This window comes from Canis lupus, chromosome 7 (assembly GCF_003254725.2).
Source record: "Canis lupus dingo isolate Sandy chromosome 7, ASM325472v2, whole genome shotgun sequence".
NCBI classification, from domain to species: domain Eukaryota; kingdom Metazoa; phylum Chordata; class Mammalia; order Carnivora; family Canidae; genus Canis; species Canis lupus.
The window spans coordinates 71,557,022-71,569,700 of record NC_064249.1 but is presented as its reverse complement, the minus strand read 5'-3'; the positions used below and the strand labels follow the sequence as shown (position 1 = coordinate 71,569,700).

The 12,679-nt window shown below is 41.2% G+C and overlaps 1 protein-coding gene across 48 annotated transcripts in view; it reads left to right on the top strand.

Moving 5' to 3' along the window:
- The window catches only part of EPB41L3 (erythrocyte membrane protein band 4.1 like 3), a 226,544-nt gene extending 215,625 nt beyond the window's left edge, over positions 1 to 10,919 (top strand). For 16 of the 48 annotated variants that reach the window (XM_025429421.3, XM_025429408.3, XM_025429416.3 and 13 more), the window contains 10 exons: positions 1,920 to 1,994; positions 2,372 to 2,470; positions 3,468 to 4,202; positions 4,715 to 4,837; positions 5,474 to 5,866; positions 6,652 to 6,783; positions 7,603 to 7,701; positions 8,133 to 8,213; positions 8,488 to 8,604; positions 9,784 to 10,919. In XM_025429421.3, the coding sequence (XP_025285206.3) occupies positions 1,920 to 1,994; positions 2,372 to 2,470; positions 3,468 to 4,202; positions 4,715 to 4,837; positions 5,474 to 5,866; positions 6,652 to 6,783; positions 7,603 to 7,701; positions 8,133 to 8,213; positions 8,488 to 8,598 (1,848 nt within the window). In that variant the 3' untranslated portion in view covers positions 8,599 to 8,604; positions 9,784 to 10,919. The remainder of the gene's footprint in view (positions 1 to 1,919; positions 1,995 to 2,371; positions 2,471 to 3,467; positions 4,203 to 4,714; positions 4,838 to 5,473; positions 5,867 to 6,651; positions 6,784 to 7,602; positions 7,702 to 8,132; positions 8,214 to 8,487; positions 8,605 to 9,783) is intronic. The other 32 variants (XM_049112892.1, XM_049112877.1, XM_049112880.1 and 29 more) reach the window with 16 other exon arrangements.
- The last annotated feature ends 1,760 nt before the right edge of the window (positions 10,920 to 12,679 follow it).

Sequence of the window (12,679 nt, the reverse complement as noted above, 5' to 3'; positions counted from 1 at the left end):
TCTCCATGTAATTCTAATGCACAGTGCAGCTTGAGAACCCCTGGCCCAAGGAGAAACAAGGGCCATGGCTCTGCACAAATCCCTGCTCCTCTGAGAGAGAGTAATACCTCTGTACATTTGCAGGTCAGTAAGGGCCTTGTTTCCTAATTATGACATAGCAATGAATGTTTAAGTCACTAAAAATGTTTAGGGGTATACAGCTGACTCTGTTCTAACCTGCAACAAAAGTAAACATACCGATTATCAGCTTTTCTTTAGTTATCAGCATCTCATCACTTATCTTTAGCTAAACTAACTGCACTGAGGTTGACTATAGGATTTTAAGCTCTATCCCTTATGTGACCCTTTTCTCACACTGGACATACACACAGTTCAGAATACAGACAGTGTTGGTACTTTCATTATAGACAAAGACAATTTTGAAATTAGTTGATGTCAGATAACAGGATATGCTAAAAAACAAAAAAAAAACACTTTTCCTGCTATTATTGGTTTGGGTTTTTTTTTGTTTTTTTGTTTTTTGTTTTTTGTTTTTTTTTTAGACTTTCATCCTAGGAATAATCTTTAGCTCAGTGATTATAATTAGAGGCCTACCAGTGGTATTCTGAAAAGTACCTACAATTTTGACCTTTCCTTCCTGTTTCTTATTCCTCTGTGACAAAAAGGCCACATTTGAGAGTAAAACAAAACAAAACAAAAATCCATATTTAATGATCCCACATGGTACATTTTGTCTTTTCCAACACCTTTCTCCAAAATGGGACAGGACAGGGTTGTTGTTTTTTTACCCTTCAGAAATATCTTTCTTGTTCCTAACTGAAAAAGGGGGATAGGAGATTGATGTTATCAAAATTTGCCAGTAAGACCTTCAGGGGGAATATTCTAGATGTCCCCTTACAAACTCTTAAGATGTCCCCTTACAAACTCTTATAGGTAGACTATTAGAGGTCGTCCTGATTGATTTGTACACACATAGGAATAGTAAATAACTCTCAGTAAATTACATTGTTTACAATAGAACTTATTTTAAAAGCTCTGTTCTAGAAACTTTGAGCTTTATATTAGGATTTTTTAGATGAAATAACCCTTTCTGTCATTACTCTATGGCGCTATACTCTCGGCACAGGGGTCGGCTTAGTGGCTAGTATATGGCCCCTTGAATTATTCCTATTTAATACTAAAGGAAATAATAAAAAGATAAAAGGAAGAAGCTAGTTGCTAATGTGTCATATTTATTTACTTCAACGTTTCTTAATGGTACATGTTAAAGCATGATTTGAAGCACTTAATTTTTCACTAAGATATTTTGAAATTGACTTTTTAAAGTTATTTGCCATCTTAATAAAAGTTCAAATAAACCTATAAATTTTGAATATACCTTGTGGAATAATAAAGGAATCAATCAAGGTCCAACTGAGTTTACTCAAACCAGTAGCTGATGCAATGGCCCTTGTGCATCTCCTTGCCCGGGATTAAGTCAGCGCTTGCTTCAGCAGGGAATGCAATCAACTATTTGTCAAATGCAGGAGTGAGGATCTTTTTCTCCCTTAATTTTTTTTTTAATCTTAACAACTTCTTTTACTACTCACTTCTCCAGTTTTGCAGATGACTAGCCTAGACACTGTGCTAATGTCAGGGAGCTCTTTCTATTGCTCTTGCATGTTTTCTGTTGGTAGAAGTGGCAAAGGTGTGAGTCAAACACTGGAGCTTCAGGAAATAATCTGTTACTTTTGGGAAATGATTAAACGTTGAGAAAGTTTCAGACCATTTTTCAAATTCATAAACAATAATTTACTTCTTCAGAAAAAGATGAATGACTATTATATGTAAGACACAGTAAAAGAACTGTCTTCCTAACTTGCCTTTTCTGGAAACTGTCTGCTTCCTCCTCTCCAACCCAACCCCCTTTATTCAAACAGACCAATGAAGAAAGAGAAATTTCTGAAAAAGTTATATTTTTGCAGCAAGGAAGCTCTCCATTCCTTGAGTCTCAGGTAAAAAACAAACATGAAGGAATTTCCCAGAAGGGAATCGCTCTTCAGATTTCAGTGTCATGAAAATGTCTTTAGTTTTTATTTTCTTTTGTAATTTTATCTTGCTTCCAAATAAGGTAGGTATTTCATTTTTGCTTAGATTCTGGGGAAGGGAAGAGGGAGCTTTATTACTATTTTAGTTACCAGTTAGCCATCATTCCTTTATGGCTCTTGCTCCTTGGTGATTATATCTGTGTATAGTCATTGAACCATGATGATTATGCTTTCTAACAATATTATTGGACTCTTTACTCTCTGCTTTCCCTATAGAGTGGTACTAATTTAGATGACCTTGACTGATTGTGAAAGTTCTGAACTTTTATTGGTTTTCCCACTAGCCGAGTCTGATAAAGAAAATGCAGGAAGGAGATTCTGCGGCCTCTGTGGTTACCTCTCATCAAATCATTTTCCAGAAAACTGTCCCATCGACCTTAGAGGTTATTTTTCAATTCATTTCATTTAATCCAGCACCAGCGTGTAGACTGCTCTCTAACGTTTGTTCTTAAGGCACACGTTTCTAGATTCAAGTGCTTAGACCAAGATAAATATGAAAGTAGAAAAACACTGTAGTTTAAAATGTAAATCAAGGTGCTCATCTGCCCCTGGTTTTGATTTGTCTTCCCTCCGTGATCTGTTAGACTAGCCCGCTGCCTGGTCTCAGCCTTTTAACCTTCTCAAATAGAACTTCCTTAACTTTGATTTCTTCTGCTATATTGGAAGTAAGACTAAGGAAAGTGGCAAAAAAACTGCTCAGACAATGAACTTCACTTATAAATAAGATTGGAACACGATACAGACCACCATGACCTATTTCTAAGAGTCTCCAACAATGCCCCAGCCGTAGGAGGCACTTCCCTGCAGGGCCTGGAGTATAGGCACACTCACTGTTTATTGGATAGTAAGTGCTGTAGTGCATTTGATCATCCTATTTAAGGAAGTCTGATTTACAAACATGAAAAATGGTATTTATTCACAGAAACTTAATGGGATGGATGCTGGCAAGTTCTTTGTGAAAACAGCAGATAAGAAGTGAAGTGTGGTATTACAGTTACCCAGGAACCGTCTTTTTGTGTCAATACAAGCTACATGACTTGTACAACAACTTCAGTCACGTCATTTAATCTTGAAATCTAAAATGATCGGAGAGTTTAGCATAAGGTCAAATATATTCTTGCAAAACTTTACCACCAAGGTAGGGTCCTGTTTCAAGAAATCTGAAATGGCAACTCCACGTGCAGACTGTATGCCAAGTGGAATGTCAGAGTTTATAAATTACAGACAGGAAGAGATTTGCAAGCATAATTATTAGATATTAACACCAGCCCCGTGCAGTCACATCACAGTGTAGCTTTTGCCCTGGTTTTCTTAGATGATTCTTAATTTAGAAATGAGACCATCAGAATGTCTAATTTAGCTTTTGTATTTCAAATATAGGGCACAGAGGATTGGGTTATTGTAGACAAAGTACCCACTGAGGTAGTTGATGGTGATTCGAAAAAGATTGTGACTTACAAGGTCGTGACGGTGAGCAGTAGAACCGGTGACATCCCCGCCGATCTGTTAAGATCCGGTGCCATTGAAATGCAGAGCTTCGATGACTGGGCCCGGGAAATGCAGTTGAGAGGAGAAAGCAAACAGAAAATATACACTCTAGGAAAGTCCTACGACACCGTATCGGGAAAGATCGTTACCATGACTGGGAAAGCCAAGGAGGGGGAGAAGGGGGTGCCGCCCTGCAGTCCAGAAGCCTTCCAGAAAGCAGAGAGAGGCTTGGCAGAGCCCATGAAAGCCTTTCCACCCACGGCCGATTTCGAGGTCCTGGACGCCGCCCCTGATGAGAAGCCCAAAAGAGCACCCGAGGTCCACACCCCCAAACGGAAACTGTCCGAATCCCTGGCTCCCATCAGGGAAGCCGAGTCCCGGCGGCCCAGCCCTGAGGAAGAAGAAGATGTGCAGAAAGCCCCAGGGTCGGGCCAGGCCACGGGGCCCCTCGCGGGCCTGGACAGCACGCGTCTCGCCAGGATGGAGCCAGCGGAGGGCGAGGTCTTGAAAGTGGGGCTCTTTGGTCCCAGGAGGAAGAGCCTGTCCGAGTGGAGATACTCCCAGGAACCGGCTGTCACCGTGGCCACTGCTCATTACGTTACCGAGTCGGCCACGTCCCGAGTTGTGGTAACCAGTGCCTTTCAGTTTGGGCCACCGTGTCAGAGTCCAGCATGACCTTTTTTTGAGGCAGTGCCCTTCCACCCTAAACTTTTCTGTTCCTCTCGCTATTTGGCTTTATGTTGAGAGCCGCCAACCCTAGCTTTTTCATTTTTCTCGTGGTTAGATGGATAGCGCAGTCCAGTGTAAGCATTAAAAACACTTTCCGTTTTGTTTCCAGCTCCCTGATCCCGAGATGTGGTAGTGCTGCCTGGGGCTTGCAATGAAGGGGAAATGACCTGCTTATGCCGGCACCACCCACATCCTAATAACTCTCTCTGCTTTACCAAACCAGAGCTCATGGTCACCTCAAGTTGCTATTTTATTTCCCATTCTTTTCTGTTTCCAAAATCTGTATGGTAGATTCCCTCCTGCCTCCTCCCGCCTTCCTCCCCTACAGTTTTGTCTAAGCAGCTGTGAATGTGACTATACCCGTCTGTTCCTGTCTCTGTGTTTGACTGTCCGTTTCTTTGTTCACTCAGACTAAACAGTCGTCTTCTGAAAAGCTCATGGATGGCTCTGAAATCTTCAGTTTGTTAGAATCTGCAAGGAAACCAACAGAATTCATAGGAGGGGTTACTTCTACTTCTCAAAGCTGGGTTCAGGTGGCCAATTGCTCCCTCTTTGGTGTTCCTGACTCTGCCTATTTGCCTATCTTTATGCCTCTTTGGTGTGTGTGCACGTGTGTGTGCATGCATGTTTTGCATCCAAGTGGCTCTAAGGCCTTAAACACCTGAGAGGTATCTTCAGGTGTTTTCCTTCGTGCCTGCTTGGCATAGCTGTGATGTGCCTTTATTTGCATCACTAGAACATACTTCAGATATTCAAAAAGCAGTCATGTTGAAAAATCTGAATAGCATTTAATTTTTTAAGCATCTTATGTCATCCATTAGGTCTCAGAAAGCTGCCAGAATCAGTGGGAAAATGCTATAGTGCTTTCATTTTGTTTTGTTTTCGTTGCGTTTTATGCCGCATCCTGTTTCATCTGCAGATATCCCGACATAGCAGCACAGGCTTGTGTGTGTGTGTGTGTGTGTGTGTGTGTGTGTGTGTGTTGGGGCAGAGGACGCGCCTCCGAGATTCTGGTGGGAGGAATGAAAGCGTTTGTAAGCGTTTCTGATTATAAGCACTTGACACTGGCTTTAGGTGTCCTGGTGAGTGGCTGCTTTTGTTTTTATTTTGGCTTTGTGACCTTTGGTGTATGGAAAGCCACAATGACACCCCAATCCTCTCCCATGCAGAAAACAGAAACCAAGACGGAGTCCAGCAAGACGGAGACAGAAACAAGCCATTTAGCACCGAGCCCCCAGCCACTTAGCACCGAGAAGGTTGTGCAGGAAACCGTGCTGGTGGAGGAAAGACATGTGATGAGTGTGCATGCGAGTGGGGATGCTTCTTACGTGGCTGGAGATGACATGGATGCTGCGACACAGGCAGCATCTGCTGATGCTTCTGGCTTGAAAGGGAAGGAGGGCTCTGCTCTGCCGGAGGGGGCTAAGGAGGAGAAGGGGCAGGTGGCCGATAAAGCTGTCCTCGAACAGGAAGAGACAGCTGCTGCTTCCCACGAGCCAGAGGAGGAGCAGAGCACAACAACCCACGTTCCTGAAACTCGGGAACAGAAACCTCATTTTGAGGTAACTAGTAGTTGACGTTACTTTCAGCACCAACGTAAAACTGACATATGACTCCCCAAAATCTCGTTAAGCGTAAAGTGTAAAGCTAAGTTTAATTTTCTACCTTTTCCAAGTGCAATTTGTTTCTCCTCTTATTCCCCCTCTTGCACGGCGACAGGGCCTCCATGCTGGTTTCCATCTTTGGGTTCACATGCAAACGTATTTAATGATTATTAATTATGTGTGGTTCCAGGAAATGGTTTCTACCTTCACTGTAATTATTGGCAGTAAACCTGGGGAATGCGTGGCCAGCCAAGATAGTAGAAAATTCGATAAATTTATTTTTGATCAGGATACTTACCCAGAAGGCCCAAAAACCATGCTCGCCCCGGTACCAAATGCCAGAACTTCGTTCTTTATCTCTTTTACTGAGATTCCTAAAGTATATGGAGTGAGGGGTGGCTAATGTCTTAAAATCTGTTCCTTCTTTCTAAGAAGTTATTAAATAAAAGGCGAATTGATGATTTTTGATCTATTAGTTTAGGCAAGACAGGAAAGGCAACATAAAAATAGTTTTTTAAACATTTCCTTCAAAATGCTTTCCTTTACCTGGAACATCCCATGTGAAAAACTCTCTGGAATTCTGAAAGACATTCCTCAACTAACCCTCCCCACGTTACACCTAACCATTTACTACATACTAACCTGTACTCATACATACCCACCGAGAGGGGAGGGAAAAAGCCAAAATCATGTCTTTGTGCAAACTACTAAATAGCCACTCTACCTGCTTCCCATTGGTACAGTCATCAACTGTGAAGACAGAGAGCCTCAGTTTTGGCAGTGTTTCACCAGGAGGAGTAAAGCTAGAAATCTCTACCAAGGAAGTGCCGGTAGTTCACACAGAAACAAAAACGATAACGTATGAATCGTCACAGGTAAGACTGTGCATGAAGGTCAAAGCCCTGGCACTTTGCTTTGCCCCTCTCTGTGGCTCACTGCATTAAAGTTGGACCCCATGACATTTAATTCGTGAGACTCAGAGGACACAGCAGCCAAACTGTGTCTGTCAAGAGTGATAATGGTAATAATTATAACTTTATTACTGCTGACGAAGCATCAGGTGACTTACACTGGTCTTCGTATATCTCAAGAGGTAGAACGAGGCTCAGGGACCTATTTCCCCAGCCATAGATGAGGAAGCCTACCAGCTCGAGCAGACACTACTCCCATTTCGCAAGGCCCAGTTTTTTTTTTTTTTTGATTAGTCTATATTTTTTTTTGCTTGATTTATTTATTTATTTATTTATTTATTTATTTATTTATTTTTTATTGGTGTTCAATTTACTAACATACAGAATAACACCCAGTGCCCGTCACCCATTCACTCCCACCCCCCGCCCTCCTCCCCTTCTACCACCCCTAGTTCGTTTCCCAGAGTTAGCAGTCTTTACGTTCTGTCTCCCTTTCTGATATTTCCCACCCATTTCTTCTCCCTTCCCTTATTTTCCCTTTCACTATTATTTATATTCCCCAAATGAATGAGAACATATAATGTTTGTCCTTCTCCGAAGGGCCCAGTTTTTAAAGATGATTAACCCTGGCTGTGTTTGGGCGAGCCTGTCCCCAAGGCCATGGCTCCCATGTGCTGATTGGACAACGTGGCTATGGGGGGAGATAACTGAATCATTGTGATGTCCTGACCACTCAGATGCCCTGAGGGATCTGAGTGCAGTGTCTGTTCCCTGCTTTCGTAGGTTGACGCTGGTGCAGATTTGGAACCGGGCGTGCTAATGAGCGCGCAGACGATCACGTCTGAAACCACCAGTACCACGACCACCACCCACATCACCAAAGTAAGTGGACTGGGAAGAGACCGTCCCAGTTGGGCTGCACAGACGAAGAGTTTGGTGAATATCAGGACGCCCAGATAGGCGCCTTGGAGCTTTCAGGCCCACTCTGCTTACGGGGCGTGTGCTCCTACACGCTCCTTTCTGTTTAGGAGTATGCACCCTGATACCCTTTGCTTGCCTAACACGGAACTCCAGTCCTCAGCATGTGGTAGGTGTTCCAGAAACACGGGCCAGCCACGCCCAAAGGACTCCATTGTAGCTTCGCTTCTGGAATTAATGATTTTGAGTAATTGCCAAAGAAGTGTTTCAACGAATTCATTTCTTAACGAATGCTGTCAGTTAAAGCTCTGCTAGCGTTTTCTGCCATTTCCCCCACTGAATGATGATTGTTCCTCCAAGCGGGTCAGTTTGTAACACTTGTCTGTCCCTTGCAGACTGTGAAAGGAGGCATCTCCGAGACGAGAATTGAGAAGCGGATAGTCATCACAGGAGATGCGGACATCGACCATGACCAGGTAGTGTGCATGAGGCCGTAAATACCCTGGCAGAAGAACAGACATACACTGGTCAGCCCTACTCTTCCCAGTGTTGTTCTTCTAGTCCATGATGCGGTCTGAACAGTTTTCTGAATTGAATTTTCAATATGCAATGTACAATTCCTTTTGCGGTCCTTGTACCTCATTTGTAAATTACATATATAAATCTAGCTCATAAGTCTCCACCTTGCTACTGATCATGCATGTTCCACCTCCTTTTTGTCTTTGCCCTTCTGTGATTTCCTGGGGATAGGCGCTGGCTCAGGCAATTAAAGAGGCCAAAGAGCAGCACCCTGACATGTCAGTGACCAAAGTAGTGGTCCATAAAGAGACAGAGATCACACCGGAAGATGGAGAGGATTGACCCCAGGTAAGAGGCGACGCTGATTCTCTAGGCTTGGCCTTGGCTGGCATGTAGCATGGGGCACTTCCCTCTGTCCTGCCTGCCACCTCCTCTTCCTTCTTCTCTCACTGGCATCAGCAGGGCTGCTCAGCAAGGGGCAGAAAATTGCTTTGTGGGTGCTGGTTTGTTTCAGATCTGGGAGTTCCATACTGTGGATTTTGGCATATTCACCAGTTAAAGGCTCAAGAAAGAAGCAGTCTTTGCTTGCATGGTCTCGCTGATGTTTCCTTTTCACTCATGCCCTGTACCCTTCATTATCCAAATTCAGAGGGTCAGATTTGATTTCACTTGCCCTGTGCCCTAATCAGAACTAAGGCCATTTTATCCTAAAAGGCACGATCCGTGTATGCCAAATACTGGAGAAATAAAGTGTGCCCCTTTGTCCTTTTGACGACAGCATTATCCCATTCATTCTAAGCTTCCTTTGCGACTGTATTTGGTTATGCTTCTGATTACGCTCTCATTTTGCTTTGTTTCTAAACCTGGACACTCACTTTCATTTTGGTTGTCTTATATTTTCTGTATTCTTTGGGATGATTTTTTTTTCCTCTTTGTATAGCGTCTTGTCTCAGGAGGAGGCAAAAATGCAGTCTTGTATTCCAGCTTTTCTCTGGAAAGTGTGTGCATGCCTTTTCAAGGGCTGTTTGGCTGGCATCATGAGCATCTTCTGTAGTGCGCACAGACTTGTTTTGCACACTCACCTGCCGTGCAAGAACTCACAGCCACCCAGCATCCCCAGAGGGCTTTGAATGCTGAATGCAACAGTTGAGCTACTTGCACATGTGATTATGTGATTAAAGTCTCATAAAAGCTTTACACATATAAATGAAATAAGGAAGTTCTCTAACATTGATTTAGGGAATATAGATTGAATAGTGGACTCTCTAAAAAAATACAAAAGTCACTCATGCTCAATAATATAATTTGGAAGATAGAAAGCAATAAAAGGTTTCTTCGGTGAGCTTCAGCTGCTTGGGTAATGTAGTTACGTAAGAATGCATATCAGTGACTTATGCTGGTATTTTACAGTATCTTGTCAAAAAGTTCATTTGATAACCTGCAAGATACTTTTTTTGTGTGGCCTTAATCTGAGGAAAACTCTCAGGTGTTTTCCACTGAGTAACCAATCAAATCTCTTTTCTACAGGAATAATTTAGCCTGCACATGAATCCAGTCATGCAAACCATTAGGAAAACCAGAGCCTATATGGAGTTCCCTCTTCTAACCCAACTGACTTGTATCTATCTGCCCATGGAAAATTTCAATCCAGAAGAACTGACCTTGACCATTAATAAAGACACTGGCAGAAAGATCTTCCCATAATAAAACAATCCGAATCAGCATCACGAAACTGATATTGCATGAAGCAACGATAAAATTACAAAAGAGTAGCATTTTTAATTTCCACCAGGTGTCTAAGTTTTCAGCTATATCTGCACGTTCATAACCAACAATATAAACCGTGATCTCATGTAACACATAAACAATTCATGCCTTTCATAGTTTATTATTAAAGTCTAAACAAAACCACAATTTCTTAGGTGACAGATCTTTTGTTTACAGACAAATGAAGATTACCCTAAAATGCTAGAAGCTGTCTAGGTCCGATGTGTCAGGTTTATCCCAGATTAGATGTGCCAATAACCCAAGTTTATTCAGTAAACAACTTGAATCTTGTACTTGTTTCACCTGGTTTTATTACTCTCACTCGTAAACAGCAACGACTCTCGATTTCTCTGGAAATATTTAATGCTTACAATCCTGCTTTGTGTATCTAATTTAATTCGTTATAAGGTAGTACTGATTTTAGCATATTAATGTGATTTCTTCCTTGTTCGCTTTGGTCCGCGTCCAACCTGGAAAGCTTCCAAGAGTTCCCTAACAAGTCCTAAATATGTAAATTGTCATTATTTGGGGGAAGAAACCTGTTTTTGTTAGCTTACAATATTATGAAATTTCACTCCAGAAAAATCTGTTGGGCTTCTGTTGCTTTGTTTTCTTTCTTCTTTTCTTTTTCCTTGTGTTTTTAAGTTGATTTTTCTTCTTTTACTTGAAAAAAAAAGTGTTTTATTTTGAATCTGGTCCATATTTACAATCTAGTTAAGAGCCAAGCCTTAAATTGTACAGAATTTCCACTGTAATTAAACTATTTAGTGTTTAGTTATAAATAGCCTTCAAAAAGATATATTCTCCATTACACTGTCAACTGCATCACACAGCCCATGGTGAATGTATGTTTCTGCATAGCGAAATAAAAATGGTAAATGCATTTAAAACTCTAATTCTCTATGTGTAATAATTTCAGTATTGTATGTGTTTAGCCAAGAGGTAGCATTTTCAGGACATCAAAGACCTTATTATCTGCACTGGATAGAGCTTGTCTTTTTACAGGACAAAAATGTGTCTATGGTGACAGAGTGTATGGACCCTTCAAGGTATCAGAGATGGGAAACAATACATACACATAAATGTTTGGTTCCCTAGGAAGACCTTAAAAATTACGACTAGTTACCACAGAATCTCACTTTCAAAGTTAGGATTTTTTATTAAGAAAAGAAGTTCTATAAACCCAGTGTTTCTGGGTGCTTTTAATCTTCCAGAGAGACACCTCTCTCTCACACATCAGCTCCGTAGCTGAACAGATTAGCCTGTGCATTCTACAAGGACCCATGCAGTGTGTTCCCACAGCTCATCGACATCAAACTCCTTCAGGCCAATCTGACACCTAAATGCACTTGTTGGCATTCACCATGTCACACTTTACCTAACTTGTGATTTTTTTTAACTCTTAATTTTAAAAACAAATTTTTTTCCAGAGACTTATTAGATTTCACCATACATCTTGGTCTCAGTAGGGGGAACAAATTCTTATCATTTATCTGTGAAGAAGTTATCTGCTGTTCTATCAGTACTATATATTCATTTTAGGTACTGAAGAATCATTTTGTGTTTGAAGCCAATCAAAAAAAAAAAATGTGTTGAGACCATGAACAAAAATAAACTCAAAATGGATTAAAGACCTAAATGTGGGAAACCATAAAAACCCAAAAGAGAGCACAGGCAGTAATCTCTCTGACATCGGCTGTAGCAACATTTTTCTAGATATGTCTCCTAAGGCAAGAGAAACAAAAAAGCAAAAATAACTATTGGGACTACGTCAAAATAAAAAGCTGCATAGGGAAAGAAACCATCAATAAAACCAAAACACAACCTACTCATGGGGAGAAGATATTTTAAATGACATAACTGAAAAAGGCCTAGTATTTGAAATATGTAAAGAAATGATACAAATCAACACCCAAAAAACCCCCAAAAGTCCAATTTAAAAATGGGCAGAAGATACAAACAGACACTTCTCTAAAGACTTACAGATGAGGGGATCCCTGGGTGGCTCAGCAGTTTAGCACCTGCCTTCAGCCCGGGATGCGATCCTGGAGTCCCGGGATCGAGTCCCGCATCGGGCTCCCTGCATGGAGCCTGCTTCTCCCTCTGCCTGTGTCTCTGCCTCTCTCTCTCTCTCTCTCTTTCTATCATAAATAAATAAATAAATAAATAAATAAATAAATAAATAAATAAATAAATAAATAAATAAATAATAATAAGAAAACAGATGGCCAACAGACACATGAAAAGATGTTCAACATCACTCATCATTAGGGAAATGCAAATCAAAACTACAATGAGATATTACCGCACACCTGTCAGAATGGCTGAAACAACACAAGAAACAACAGGTATTGGCAAGAATATGGAGAAAAAGGAGCCCTCATGCACTTGGTGGGAATGCAAACTGGGGCAGCCACTGTGGAAAACAGTATGGAGTGTCCTCAAAAAAATTAAAATTAGAACTACCCTATGACTCAGTAATCACATTACTGGATATTTACCCAAAAATACAAAAACACTAATTTGAAAGTATATATGCACCTCTATGATTATTGCAGGATTACTTGTAATAGCCAAATTATGGAATCAGCCCAAGTATCCATTGATAGATGAATGGATAAATATGTGGTATGTGTGCATATGTATATATTGAATA